At 36.2% G+C, this 11,496-nt stretch overlaps 3 protein-coding genes across 3 annotated transcripts; 2 read left to right on the top strand and 1 right to left on the bottom strand.

Moving 5' to 3' along the window:
- The first annotated feature begins 380 nt into the window (after positions 1 to 380).
- Positions 381 to 1,890, top strand: LOC129790070 (WD repeat domain-containing protein 83). Its single transcript, XM_055827270.1, has 2 exons — positions 381 to 517; positions 668 to 1,890. The coding sequence occupies exons 1-2, from the start codon at positions 451 to 453 to the stop codon at positions 1,486 to 1,488; spliced, it is 888 nt and encodes a 295-aa protein (XP_055683245.1). The 5' UTR covers positions 381 to 450; the 3' UTR covers positions 1,489 to 1,890.
- A 1,264-nt stretch (positions 1,891 to 3,154) lies between these two features.
- Positions 3,155 to 6,136, bottom strand: LOC129790069 (uncharacterized). Its single transcript, XM_055827269.1, has 3 exons — positions 6,035 to 6,136; positions 5,138 to 5,811; positions 3,155 to 4,574 (listed from the first exon to the last, which is right to left on the bottom strand). The coding sequence occupies exons 2-3, from the start codon at positions 5,808 to 5,810 to the stop codon at positions 4,324 to 4,326; spliced, it is 924 nt and encodes a 307-aa protein (XP_055683244.1). The 5' UTR covers position 5,811; positions 6,035 to 6,136; the 3' UTR covers positions 3,155 to 4,323.
- Positions 6,137 to 6,390: 254 nt separating this feature from the next.
- LOC129790068 (transmembrane protein 62-like) lies at positions 6,391 to 8,933 on the top strand. The gene is made up of 2 exons (XM_055827268.1): positions 6,391 to 6,809; positions 6,953 to 8,933. Exons 1-2 carry the CDS (start codon positions 6,603 to 6,605, stop codon positions 8,762 to 8,764), a joined length of 2,019 nt encoding a protein of 672 aa, XP_055683243.1. The 5' UTR covers positions 6,391 to 6,602; the 3' UTR covers positions 8,765 to 8,933.
- The last annotated feature ends 2,563 nt before the right edge of the window (positions 8,934 to 11,496 follow it).

The raw sequence follows: 11,496 nt of genomic DNA, 5'->3' as shown, positions 1-11,496 counted from the left end.
TAATAAAAACTTTTGAGAGATTATCCTTAAAATTTTAGTAGGGCAGTAATAAGGTCATTTTCACTTCCTTAACTAAGAAAACTTACTTAACCGGCTCTACAGGTGGTCTCAGCAGGATCCTCCTCCATCTGTCAAAGAAAACTTAGAAAACATTAAATTAATTAATTACTGTACTTTCCTTTTTACCCTTTCTATAAACATTTACTTCTCATTGAAAGAAATTCCTAATTAAACTTTTTGAAGTCAAACTTACTTACCTGTATTTGAGTCAAATTTCACACAATGTAATTGAACAATATTTGACTCGATCACATGTTTACTGGGTACCTATATAATTTTCAGGCACTTCCCCTTCCACCATACCTTCCCAAATAATTTTGACAATAAAAAGAAGAAGATTTTTTGCATTATTATGGTTATGTTTTGATTAGCATAAAATTGCTTTTTTTAATGGAATTAGTGCGAAAAAAGTCCATCAATTGCAATCAAGGTGCAATTAGAGCCGTCCGGTACAATGGTAAGTTGGAGGTTTTAGCGTAATTACTGTAGTTTGTGAGAAATCTTATTTGCAAAAATTTGCACCTCAAAGCACATACGCCCTCAAGTGACGACGCGTTGAAAGTAGCCGGGAAGCTAAAATTATTCTAATTCGATTCTTATTTTGCAGCTGACGGGGCATACGCTATGACCTGTGGGTCAGATAAGAAGATCAAATTGCTGAATCCCCTCACCGAGACCCTTCTCAAAACATATGGGGGTCATGGAGATGAAGTATTGGATGTCGTGGGTAGCTGCGATAGTTCGCGGATTCTTTCCGGAAGTATGGACAAGAGTCTGATATATTGGGATGTTTCCACGGGACAAGTTATTCGGAGACTAAGACACCATGCCGGTGCTGTGAACTCTGTGAAACTGAATGAGGAATCCACAGTTGCAGTTTCAGGGTCCAGAGATAATACAGTGATGTGCTGGGATATGCGGGTGCCTAAGATGGAACCTGTGCAGGTGATGAATGAGGCCAAAGATTCTGTAATTGAAGTGATTGTGGCCAATCATCGCATCATTGCGGCCAGTATTGATGGATCTGTGCGCCAATACGATATCCGGGCGGGGGAAGTGATCACCGACAGCCTCGACTGTGCCATTGTAAGCATTGCTAGAACACGCGATGGGCAATGTTTGCTACTTTCATGCCACGATGGGATCATGAGACTCATGGACAACGACTCAGGAGATATTTTGGCCAATTACCGTGGTCACACAATGATGAACTATAAAGTGGAATGCGGTATCATCTGTTCGGACTCTCACGTTGTATCGGGATCTGCCGAAGGGGTAGCAGTTATATGGGAGCTAGTGCAGGGGAAGGAGATCCGAAGAATCCCCATTGGTAACAAAGTTGTTCACTCCATTGCAGTCCATCCCACAGGTACAGATGTCATCTTTGCATGTGGTCCTGAAATTCATGTTTGGGGATACCCATATTGAATGTTCCTATAGGTGAAGTGCATGATGGTAGATCTTGCGATAGTTTTCTCAAGATAATAATGAAATAAGTTGCGAAAAAAGTCGTTGACAAAATACGCAATATTTAGTGCAAAAAAAAAAAGACAAAATCTTTTGGCAAAGGAAGAGAAAAGCAGTGAAAATTCAAGATGCGTTTCAAGACTCATTAGAAGGGTCAAGAGAAAGAAAGAAAATGAAAATTGCATGACCATCATGCAAACAATGCATTAAACTTTTCCTAAGAATAATCGAATACATAAAGTTCCTAAAAAAGTAGTGATAATTTTGCGAGGTACTGTTAAAATTTTAGATTTCGAGTATACAATTTACTGTCCTTTTAATTAAAATTTTTATCGAATACATTTTACAACATTTTACTCTTAATGTGTTTTTGTAATTCGCTTTGAAGCCCTTCCTTTAGCGTGAGGGAAGGATAGATCATTTGCTAGTTTTCTTTACGTTTATTAAATATCTTCATACAGCTACAAATGAAACAGTGCAGTGAAGGTCCATTGATAGGTTTGCATTACAATCTTCCCCTTCCCTAAATAGCAAAAAATTCAATTAAAAAAATAATTTTATCCTGAAGAAAATAATGTCTCGTTTATTAAAAAAAACGATTCAGATACATGAAAACAATCTAAAAGAATTTTGTAAACAAATCCTTAACTAAAAAATAATTCGAGGGTTGGAAAATACACTATACTAAGTCGAGTTAGTATAGTATATTTTTAACGCATTTTTCGATAGCTTTTGATGTCCTTCATCTTCCCTCAAAAGGACAAATTCGAATATTTGTTACCTACAAAGTTACAGCGAAAACTGTAAAAAATTTTACATAAGAAGCAATGTAAATCTCAAACTTCAAACCGCTCTCCTGAAAATCAACAAAAATGAGTTAGTATAGTATATTTTCCAACCCTCGAATTATATTTTATCTTTTTGATGGAATTTAGGCATATCAAACTTACCGAAAAAATTAAATAATTGGAAAATGAAATATCTTTTTCATCTTCACTGCAACTGTTTTTTTAATTATTAATTTTTATATTTTTCTATGAAAGATATTTTTATAGTCATAAGGATTTTAAATTAATTTGGAGAGAACAAAAAAACTCGCTAAAACATTCCGGATAAGGTACATTAGTTTAAGAATATTTATTGTGAAAAAAAAACTATAACACTAATACTTAAAAATTAAAAAAAAAAAACAGCTGTATATGCCGCAGCAAATAGTTCCTAAATTGTGTACAGCGTGACGTATTAAAAAAAAAGAGAGAATTTTTATGGGCTTTATTGTGCAATTGTGTGCATAAAAAGAACCTCGCATTAATAACAATAAATTCAACGTATGATTTAGTAAATTGTTTTTATAGGAAACCTATTTTACTTTTAAACCGATTTAATGAAAAAAAATCCAACAAAACGGGAGCAATCTCTCATAGCCAAAGAAACGCATTTATTGTCTTTCCTCTCATGAAAATGAGAAAGTCCGGGAAGCCCTAAATATCAAACTGAACAAAACATAAATCTTATGCAATAGAAAGGATAGAATTTTTAAAATCTGGAATGAAAATTAAAGTAAAGAAGAATTAATATTTCTCTGAAGAAATAACAAAAAATAAATTGTAGAAGAAAAAATAGCAAATCCAATAAGATATTATAAATTTATTGCTAGTAATTTTCATGGTAGTACATTTTTATTGAGAATAGTAGTACATTAACAAAAAAAAAGTGAAACAAATAGTAAAAATATCGTAAAAAAGGATTTTAAATACACATTTGGGAGAACTATTTTTCTAAAATGCTTGAAATGAAGGAAAAAAAACTCATTCCCGAGTGATGTAAAAATGTATTGTGAGTTGCTAAAATTTGGCGATTTTCTGCGTGTGTCTCAGGAAAAAAAATGCGAGAAATATTTTAAAAATTGTGTGTTTATGTTCTCTTTATAATTATAAAAAAAAAATAAATTCACTGAGACATCAACAAGGAGATAAGTATTTCAGCAAAAATAAAAAATATCCATTGTATTGTATGAGTTGGATTATTTTATTTATTTAGGGGATTTATTAACATGATTTGTCAGACAAAATAAAACTTTACACAACTTTACTTTCTTTCATTTGAAAGGAAGAATTGGATAAAATGAGAATCATTATGAAATGTACTTTCTTCCGAAATTGCGCTATTGATCTCTTCGCACTAAAATCCTATCATTGAATCCGTGCAATGAACTACAAGTGCGAATGGCATAATGACCATAAAAAGAAATCTATTAGCGGAAATGCATTAATTTAGTGTCTATGTTTTTAATGAAAATAAAAGAAAAATCTGCTGAAATACAAAATCTTCTTGTAATTTCTGCTATAATGATAAAAAAAAAGTAAAAAGAAAAAATATCAAAAATGTTACGATAAATGAAAATCAAATATTCTCAAAAATACTTTATCCAAATAGTAAAATATCAATATATTGCTGTTTGGGTAACCAAAAAATAAATAAAAATTAATTAACTAATATTTGCGCAGGTAGCATTTAAAATAAAATGGGACATTCTTTATAAATATAAAATTATACATGAACAATAGACATGATAACTAAAAAAAAATAAGCAAAACTTCCTCATTTTTTTTTTCAAGAACAAAAAAACATAAAATAAATATGATGTGCTCAGAATATTATGGTGAATAAAATAATTATATACAGTAACTATATACTGAGGAGTATGTGTGTGAATTAATAAGAAGTGAAGCTGTATTATTTTTTTCTTAGGAAAATCGACGCAATGCTCCATGATCAAGAGCCCAAGAAGTATTCTCAATTTTCAGCAGCGATGGTTTCCGCAGCAATTTGACGGTTCCGCTCTAAGCGACTTTGAACGCCACTCGTCTTGATCATATGATGATGATCGAGATGGTGGTGTGAATTTGCAGGCTGATGAAAATGCTGATGACTAGAATTTTTATTGTGGGGTGGCGATGAATTAGTAAAGTGCGGCTGCCCCTTTGGCATGCTCACAGGACGAATCCCAATGCGACCAGAGCCAGGAACTGCAGGTGGCGAAGCCACTGAAATGAAAAAAAAAGCTTTTTTTCTTCATGCTTTTTTATGGATTATTCTCATTGAAGGAAATAATAGTAATTTACAGAATTTGATCGAAAATGCAATAAATGGCATCACAATTATTCCAGATATAATTTTCTTTACTTTAAAGAAATATGCTACAGTAGTTTTTATGGATATTTTTGTAAAAAAAAAATTAAACATGAACGGTATGAACAGAGTTATGAATTGAAAATCATGATTAACGGAAATTTGCAATAGATCCATTCATATTAATCTTGATTTAAAAGTCACTCAACTTTTTTAAAATTCATTTGTGTGGCAATTTTGCATTTTTAATATTCTCTATATTACCCCAATTAAATACAATGACGCGTGCAAAGAGAGCTAGTATAAGGAAATTCATGACCTCTCTTTGCCGTATTTGGTCGTCAATAGTGCACATTAGAAACACATTATTTGAGCAAAATAAAACGAAACACACGAATATTGAAAGCTCATGGACATTTTCATGTGCATCCGTTGTGTTCATTTTTGAATAAATAATATTTAATGCATGTTTACTCACATTTGACACTCTTAATCTCTCCATCCTGCGACACAGAAATGGTGATATTGCCTCTCTTTTCCGTTACGAGCTCCCCTGGATTTTGAGACATTTTATTCGGTACATTCATAGGGCGCTGCTGTGGTGTTCCCTTCCATTTAGCATCCCCGCTGGATTTCTGCCTCTCAAATGCATATCGCTGTTCCCGAGGTTTACCTCGATTCTGCCTAAAACTCCCACCAGCTACCCCATTTCGATTCCTCTGACCATTTGCTTGCTTCCACTGTGCCCCCTTGCCGCCCTCCTGATTCCCCATTCTTGGGGTATTCGTTTGCTGTGGCGTACCATCACGCTCTGCGTCTGCGAGGAAATTATACACAGGATCTGGTGGTGGTCCCTGACCATCAGCAAATTTCTTGTGCTCCTTTCCCGGACGGACAACCTGTGCCTGCCCGGGGCGATTTTTTTCTGCACTCTGTGACTCAGTGGCATCATATGTGAAGTCCAGTGTGTCGTACTTGTGCTGGCGAGGCCAATCATCATCGCTGGGTGGTTTTATTGCCACCATTGCGTTGTTCTTAACTGCTGCAAGTCTATCCTCCATTGCTTCTCTGTGCTTCTTCTCAATTTCCTCATTCTTCAGCCGAATCCTCTCCATGCGTTCAGTCAAATTTTCCGTTTTAATGTTCGCCATCCTGGGTAATTATGTTATTAGAAAATACATTTGAGAATAAATTATTAAAAGCCGAAATGGAAAAGAAAAAATAAAGGTGTGCAAAGAAATTTGGTGTGTTGGCCCACTTTTTGAAAGCACATGCATTTCTTGGATGTAATAAACTTTTCATTTGTCTCTTGTATTTTAAAAGTCTCCTTGGTAGTTATAAAAATAGCTCTAGTTGCAAAAACACGTATATTTACCTGCTTTTTCACTAATTTTTGCACAAAAACTTCTGCAAAAATCCAAAATATGTGAGCAATTTGACGTTTTGCACTAATATTTTGACAGGCACCACTGACGAAAGTCAACGAAATTTTTGGAATGAGTCATAAGACAAAACAATAATTTTCCCATTTTTCTTAATTTGATACTAAGCGATTTCCCATTAAAAACGGATAAACGGGATTCGCCTCATGGAAAACTAACAACTTTTCCATACGATTGTAATAAGATTGTACTTCATGACGATAAAAAGGATAGCGAAGATCAGACTTTTTTGCAAGAGTCCTAGGAAAATCAGTGGAAGTTTTTAACAACAGGGGATAAAATTTAAAGGGTTCCCCTTCCATTCATCATAAAAGACATTTTCAAGATCATGGTATTTTGTCGTAATTATTGTTTTTCCGTGTGAAATCTTCATTTGCGATGCTTCTCTCATGAAATACCCAAATATTATTGCGTATATTCAGTTAAAAAGGGTCAAAGGGATGTAAATAATGTGAGGTGTATTGCAGAGAAGAGTAAAATACGTGGAAAAGTCGTGTGAAAATGGGTTACACAAAGTCAGCTGTTTTGTTCCTAATCCTTATCATTTTCTGCTCCGTTTATGTTGCTAAAGTGACCAATTTGATAAATGTGAATGGGAATTTCGCCAGCCGGAGTACTGCTGAGGAGTGGCAGCTGAGGGAGGAATCTAAGCAGCAAGATAATCCCAAAGTTGGCAATAGAACGGAACACCTGATGTGGTTTCTGCAGGTGAGGCTGACTTTTTTTTTCTAATCTCTCCATTTAATCTCATGATGTAATTTTAATTTTTTTTATGATTTTCCTGTCATTACTTTTTAGCATTTATGTATCATCTGCAAATCCTCAAAATTCTTGTTTTAATTTATTTTTAGATATCTGACCTTCACATTAGTATGTTCAGAGATGAGGAAAGGGTCAAGAATTTGGGAGATTTCATGCACCGTACGCTGGCGGCTGTGCAACCTGCAGTCGTGGTGGTGAGTGGAGATCTAACAGATGCAAGGAGTCTCAATCACATTGGGTCTGAGCAATTTGAAGGTGAATGGGAGATCTATCGGAACCTCTTGCATGAGCACAATGTCACACGGAAGACTGTGTGGCTGGATCTGCGGGGGAATCACGATAATTTCAACGTTGCCGGAAGGAACTCGTCCAGCAATTTATTCCAAAAGTATTCCGTGCAGGGGGCAAAGCATTCCAAATCGTACATGCATCAAGTGACTGTAGCTGGAGACAAGTACACCTTTATTGCGGTAGATGCTTGCTTGGAGCCAGGTCCAAAGCGTCCATACAATTTTATTGGGATGATTACGGGGGATGAGCTTGAGAACATTCAACACCTAATGGAGGACGCCAGGGAGTCTGGAAGTAAATACACCGTGTGGTTTGGACACTATCCCACATCATGCATTTTGACTCCATCTGCAGGCAGTGGGGGTATTCGGGATGTGATTGGAAAGCATCCGGATAGTCTTGTGTACCTCTGTGGGCATCTACACACAATGGGTGGGATGGTGAAGCACATGTATACGGTGCAGAAAGCGGGATTCCTCGAGCTAGAGCTGGGAGATTGGAAAGACAATCGACTCTTTAGACTGGCAGCAATTGATCATGGGATGTTCTCCTTCGTTGATGTTCATCACAATGAGTGGCCCATTGTTTTGATAACAAATCCCAAAGATGCCCTCTTTAACAATCCCCTACGTGAGGACATTCGTCTTCAGGCTGAATCCACCCACATCCGTTTACTTGCATTTAGTTTGGCACCAATTGTTGAGTGTCGCATTCGTGTGGATTCAGAACCTTTTGTTGCATGTGAGAGGATCACAGATTCGGTTTTTGCAACAAAATGGGAACCACGAAAGTTCTGGTATGGCGTTCACCATGTGGAGGTAATCGTCAAGGATGCTGATGGAAGGGAAAAGGGTGTGCGGCAGGCTTTCTCCCTCGATGGGACACCCTTGAGTTTTGCCCTAAAAGCTCGGCTTGTCCTAATGTCGGATGCTTGCCACATATTCCAAGCATTCTTTGGAACAATGCTCATCATCTGCCTCCTACCCTTAGTCATCTTCCGCATTTGGCACATGGCGGTAGTGCGTGGAAAAGCAAAACGTCCCCGTATTCAGTGGACCTTTGTGCGATGTTGGGTGAGAAAGTTGTGGCTCCTCTCGTCTGTCAATCGCATCTTCTACCCACTCTTGATTTTCTTCATTTACCTCCTCGTGGGACCGTGGTCAGTGGCTGATGTTATTGATGGTCATTTTGGAGTTGTCTTCATGTGGGGCATTATTGTAGATGGAATCATCCTGCCGGGTTCTCTCACATACCTATATGGATTCTTTCAGCTACTCCTGTGTCAGTTGCCACTCATCTACGTGTACGCCAGTATCCTCGATCGACGCTACAGGCACATACTTAGCCCGCCGAATCGCCCAAAAGGACGTCTGAGGAAATTCCTGCAGCATCTGCCTTTCCTCACCATCATCACTGTGGAATTTATCTTATTGTACTTCCACTGGGCATCCTACGGGTTTCTAGCGCTCATTCTCAGCCCACTAAGAACGTGGTCGCTAATCCTAAACTTTTCCCTTTGGTACCAAGCTCAATATATGCCAGACAAGTGTCTGCATGCTGGCTCAGCTGTGTGGTCAACACAGCCCAAATTGGTCAAAGATGACAATTAGATTTTTAGATATACATATACCAGCATAAAATACATAAAAATTGGTTATTCCATACTTATTTGCACATCACAACTCCATCTGCTAGGTCAGGTGAGAGGTACAATCGTGCTCAAAATTATCTACCTACATAGAAGATCCGCTCTGAAAATATAATTTTTCTTTCAGTGGAGTCATTTGATTTTTTTTTATTAGTTCCTAAGTGGTATTTTCAAATATAATTCCCTCCTAAATATATTATTAATTCCATCCAACTCATGAGAACGACAAAAAAGCTTTAAATGTTGTACCAAAGTTATCTTTTTTTTTTAGCTATATTTACTACTTTTTGGGAGAATTTTCAGGGTGGATCGCTCACATTATTCTTTTCTGCTACTGTTTGTAACATTTTTTTTCTCCCTTATTAGTACGTAGACACCTTTTCAATGTGATAAAAGAATGATTCTAATAACTATTTGTAGAGAATTCAGAAAAAAAGTTCCCATCACTATTTCCCAACGGCAGCAAAACATTTGACTATTTTTTCGAGAGTAGAAACAAAAAAACAACACATTTTATTGAATGGGATTTTTAAGGAGTTTTGGGGTGCACGCAACAAGTCTGAGATGGCCTTATGAATTAATTTTTAATTCTTCTATACAGATTCTTGCGAAATTTCCAAGTTAACAAGTTTTATATGCAATATTTTGATGCCTTCTCTCCATCTCCTGGATTATTATTTAATCATTTTTTAAAGAAATATGTAATTTTTATTTTATAATTTAACATATTGTTGATTTTTAGAGAAAGAATATTATTATATTATAATGTTTTTGTGTCTTTTTCAGAAGGAAAAGTCAATCATAACGCGTCCAGTTATTAGAGTTGGTATACCACAACGCGGATGGGTCAGTCTATGCGTTGTAATTTAATTTGTGAGTAGTATTAGTAGGCAAGGTCGATTTTTTGTAAAATTTAGCAATTTGACAGATTAAAATGCTTATATCTTAAGTTCTAATAGACCTACAGAAATTTCTTGACTAGTTCTGGAAAGGTATTGAAATAAGCTATAATCTAACATATATTTCGATACATTTCAAGGTCACCTCCAGAACACAAAATGGCGGATTTTTGTTTCACCAAAACAGTATTTTGCACTTTTTGTCCTCAAGGAATGGTTCTAGAGGTTTCTGATGTTCCAGAAAGTTGTAGAGTTTTGTAAAACCTTCAATTTGATACTAAGATGAGCAAAATCGGTCAAGCCGTTCAAGAGATATGGCTCTTAGAACTTTTCAAATACAAGAATTTTTCAAATGGCCATATCTTCTAAACGGCGTCATAGATTTTCTTCATTTTCGGACTGGTGAAAGATATTGAGTCAGGCTACAACATATCAAAAATTCAAGGAAATCTATGATCGGAATTCGAAGATATTGCCCCTTAAAGTTAGGCAATTTTTGTTTTTGTTTTTAGCGCCTCTTGCGGATGTTTTTGAAACTTGAAATGTTCTAAACAGTTGTAGGGCTTCTCAATACCTTTCATTTGATACCAAGATGGTCAAAATCGGTCAAGCCGTTCTCGAGATATATCGAAAAAACACTTTTTGCTTTAGACCGCCATATTTGCTAAACGGCTTGACCGATTGTCAAGTATGAATTGTTGATGAAAATATCTCACTGAGCTCTACAACATAATAAAATTTCAGACCTCTAGCTATAAGGGAAGTGGTTGACGGTATTTCAAAATGGCGGACGGCGGCCATCTTGGATTTTGAAAATGCGAAAAAATGAAATTTTACACCCACATTTCTATAGAAAATTTCAAACCGGAAGTCTCTATCTGTTACTGTTCTCGAGTTATAAGGCAAAGTTTGGACCACCGGAAGGCCGGCCGGAAGGCCGGCCGGCAGGCCGGCCGGATCAAAAATTTTCCACCACCATTTTCGTAATGTGGGATGTCTAAAACGTGCTCATACCAAGTTTGAGCCCGATCTGAGGTGGTCGGTTTTTCAGACGATTACAATACTTGGTATGCCACGATTGTGGTATACCAACTAATGATGTGAAGACTGTAATAGTTGCATAAAAAAATAAAATAAATCACGTGTCGTTTAAAAATTATACATTTTTTTTTAATTTAATAGTAATTTTCAAGTTTATTTTATTCGTTTTTCTTATCGTTAATTTTCAAAATGTTTTATGAATGAACTGGAATGACTGGAAATTCCAGCCTACTATTTGTATCCACGGAAATTCCTCGGAATTGTCTTGGAAATTACGGAATATTTTTTTTTCATTCAGAAAAATACTTTCCTCTCACTCTGGCATTTTGTGTAGGTGAGTTTTTTTGAGTGTGTCGTGAAATGTTTGTAGTAGTGCGGAAAAAACGAACTAAACAGCGCCATATAACGTCTGGTCCAAATAATAAAATTTTAACTTTAACGAACTTTTTTTGCATTTTGATAAAATTCGTGATTTTCTTGTTTTTCCCCAAATTTGAGGGGCATAAAACGCATTTTTTGAGCTCCTGGGACACTTACGGGTGCTCCAGGACCCCCGGGGAGCTTCTCCGTGCGGAATTTGGGGCCCGTGGAAATTTTGACGGTTGGGGATTTTACACGCACTTTTTTTCCCGGAAATGGATTTTCGTGACTTTTGGAATTTTTGATGCCAAAAATTCCAAAGTTTCTTCCTGGTCACAAAAAAACGCAATTTTCCCGGAAAATTCGGCTGAAAACGCGAGAAAATTGCGAAAAA

The sequence above is a fragment of the Lutzomyia longipalpis genome, chromosome 2 (assembly GCF_024334085.1).
Source record: "Lutzomyia longipalpis isolate SR_M1_2022 chromosome 2, ASM2433408v1".
NCBI lineage: Eukaryota > Metazoa > Arthropoda > Insecta > Diptera > Psychodidae > Lutzomyia > Lutzomyia longipalpis.
Note: the sequence above shows the minus strand (reverse complement) of the source record. Positions and strands in the feature narration are given on the sequence as shown.

Excerpts from the sequence above, each read along its gene's own strand:
- LOC129790068 (XM_055827268.1), top strand. The coding sequence starts at position 6,603 with ATGGGTTACACAAAGTCAGCTGTTTTGTTCCTAATCCTTATCATTTTC. Across the intron at positions 6,810-6,952 it reads ACCTGATGTGGTTTCTGCAG|ATATCTGACCTTCACATTAG; the intron begins GTGAGGCTGACT and ends ATTTATTTTTAG.
- LOC129790070 (XM_055827270.1), top strand. The coding sequence starts at position 451 with ATGGAATTAGTGCGAAAAAAGTCCATCAATTGCAATCAAGGTGCAATT. Across the intron at positions 518-667 it reads TAGAGCCGTCCGGTACAATG|CTGACGGGGCATACGCTATG; the intron begins GTAAGTTGGAGG and ends CTTATTTTGCAG.
- LOC129790069 (XM_055827269.1), bottom strand. The coding sequence starts at position 5,810 with ATGGCGAACATTAAAACGGAAAATTTGACTGAACGCATGGAGAGGATT. Across the intron at positions 4,575-5,137 it reads AGAGATTAAGAGTGTCAAAT|TGGCTTCGCCACCTGCAGTT; the intron begins GTGAGTAAACAT and ends TTTTCATTTCAG.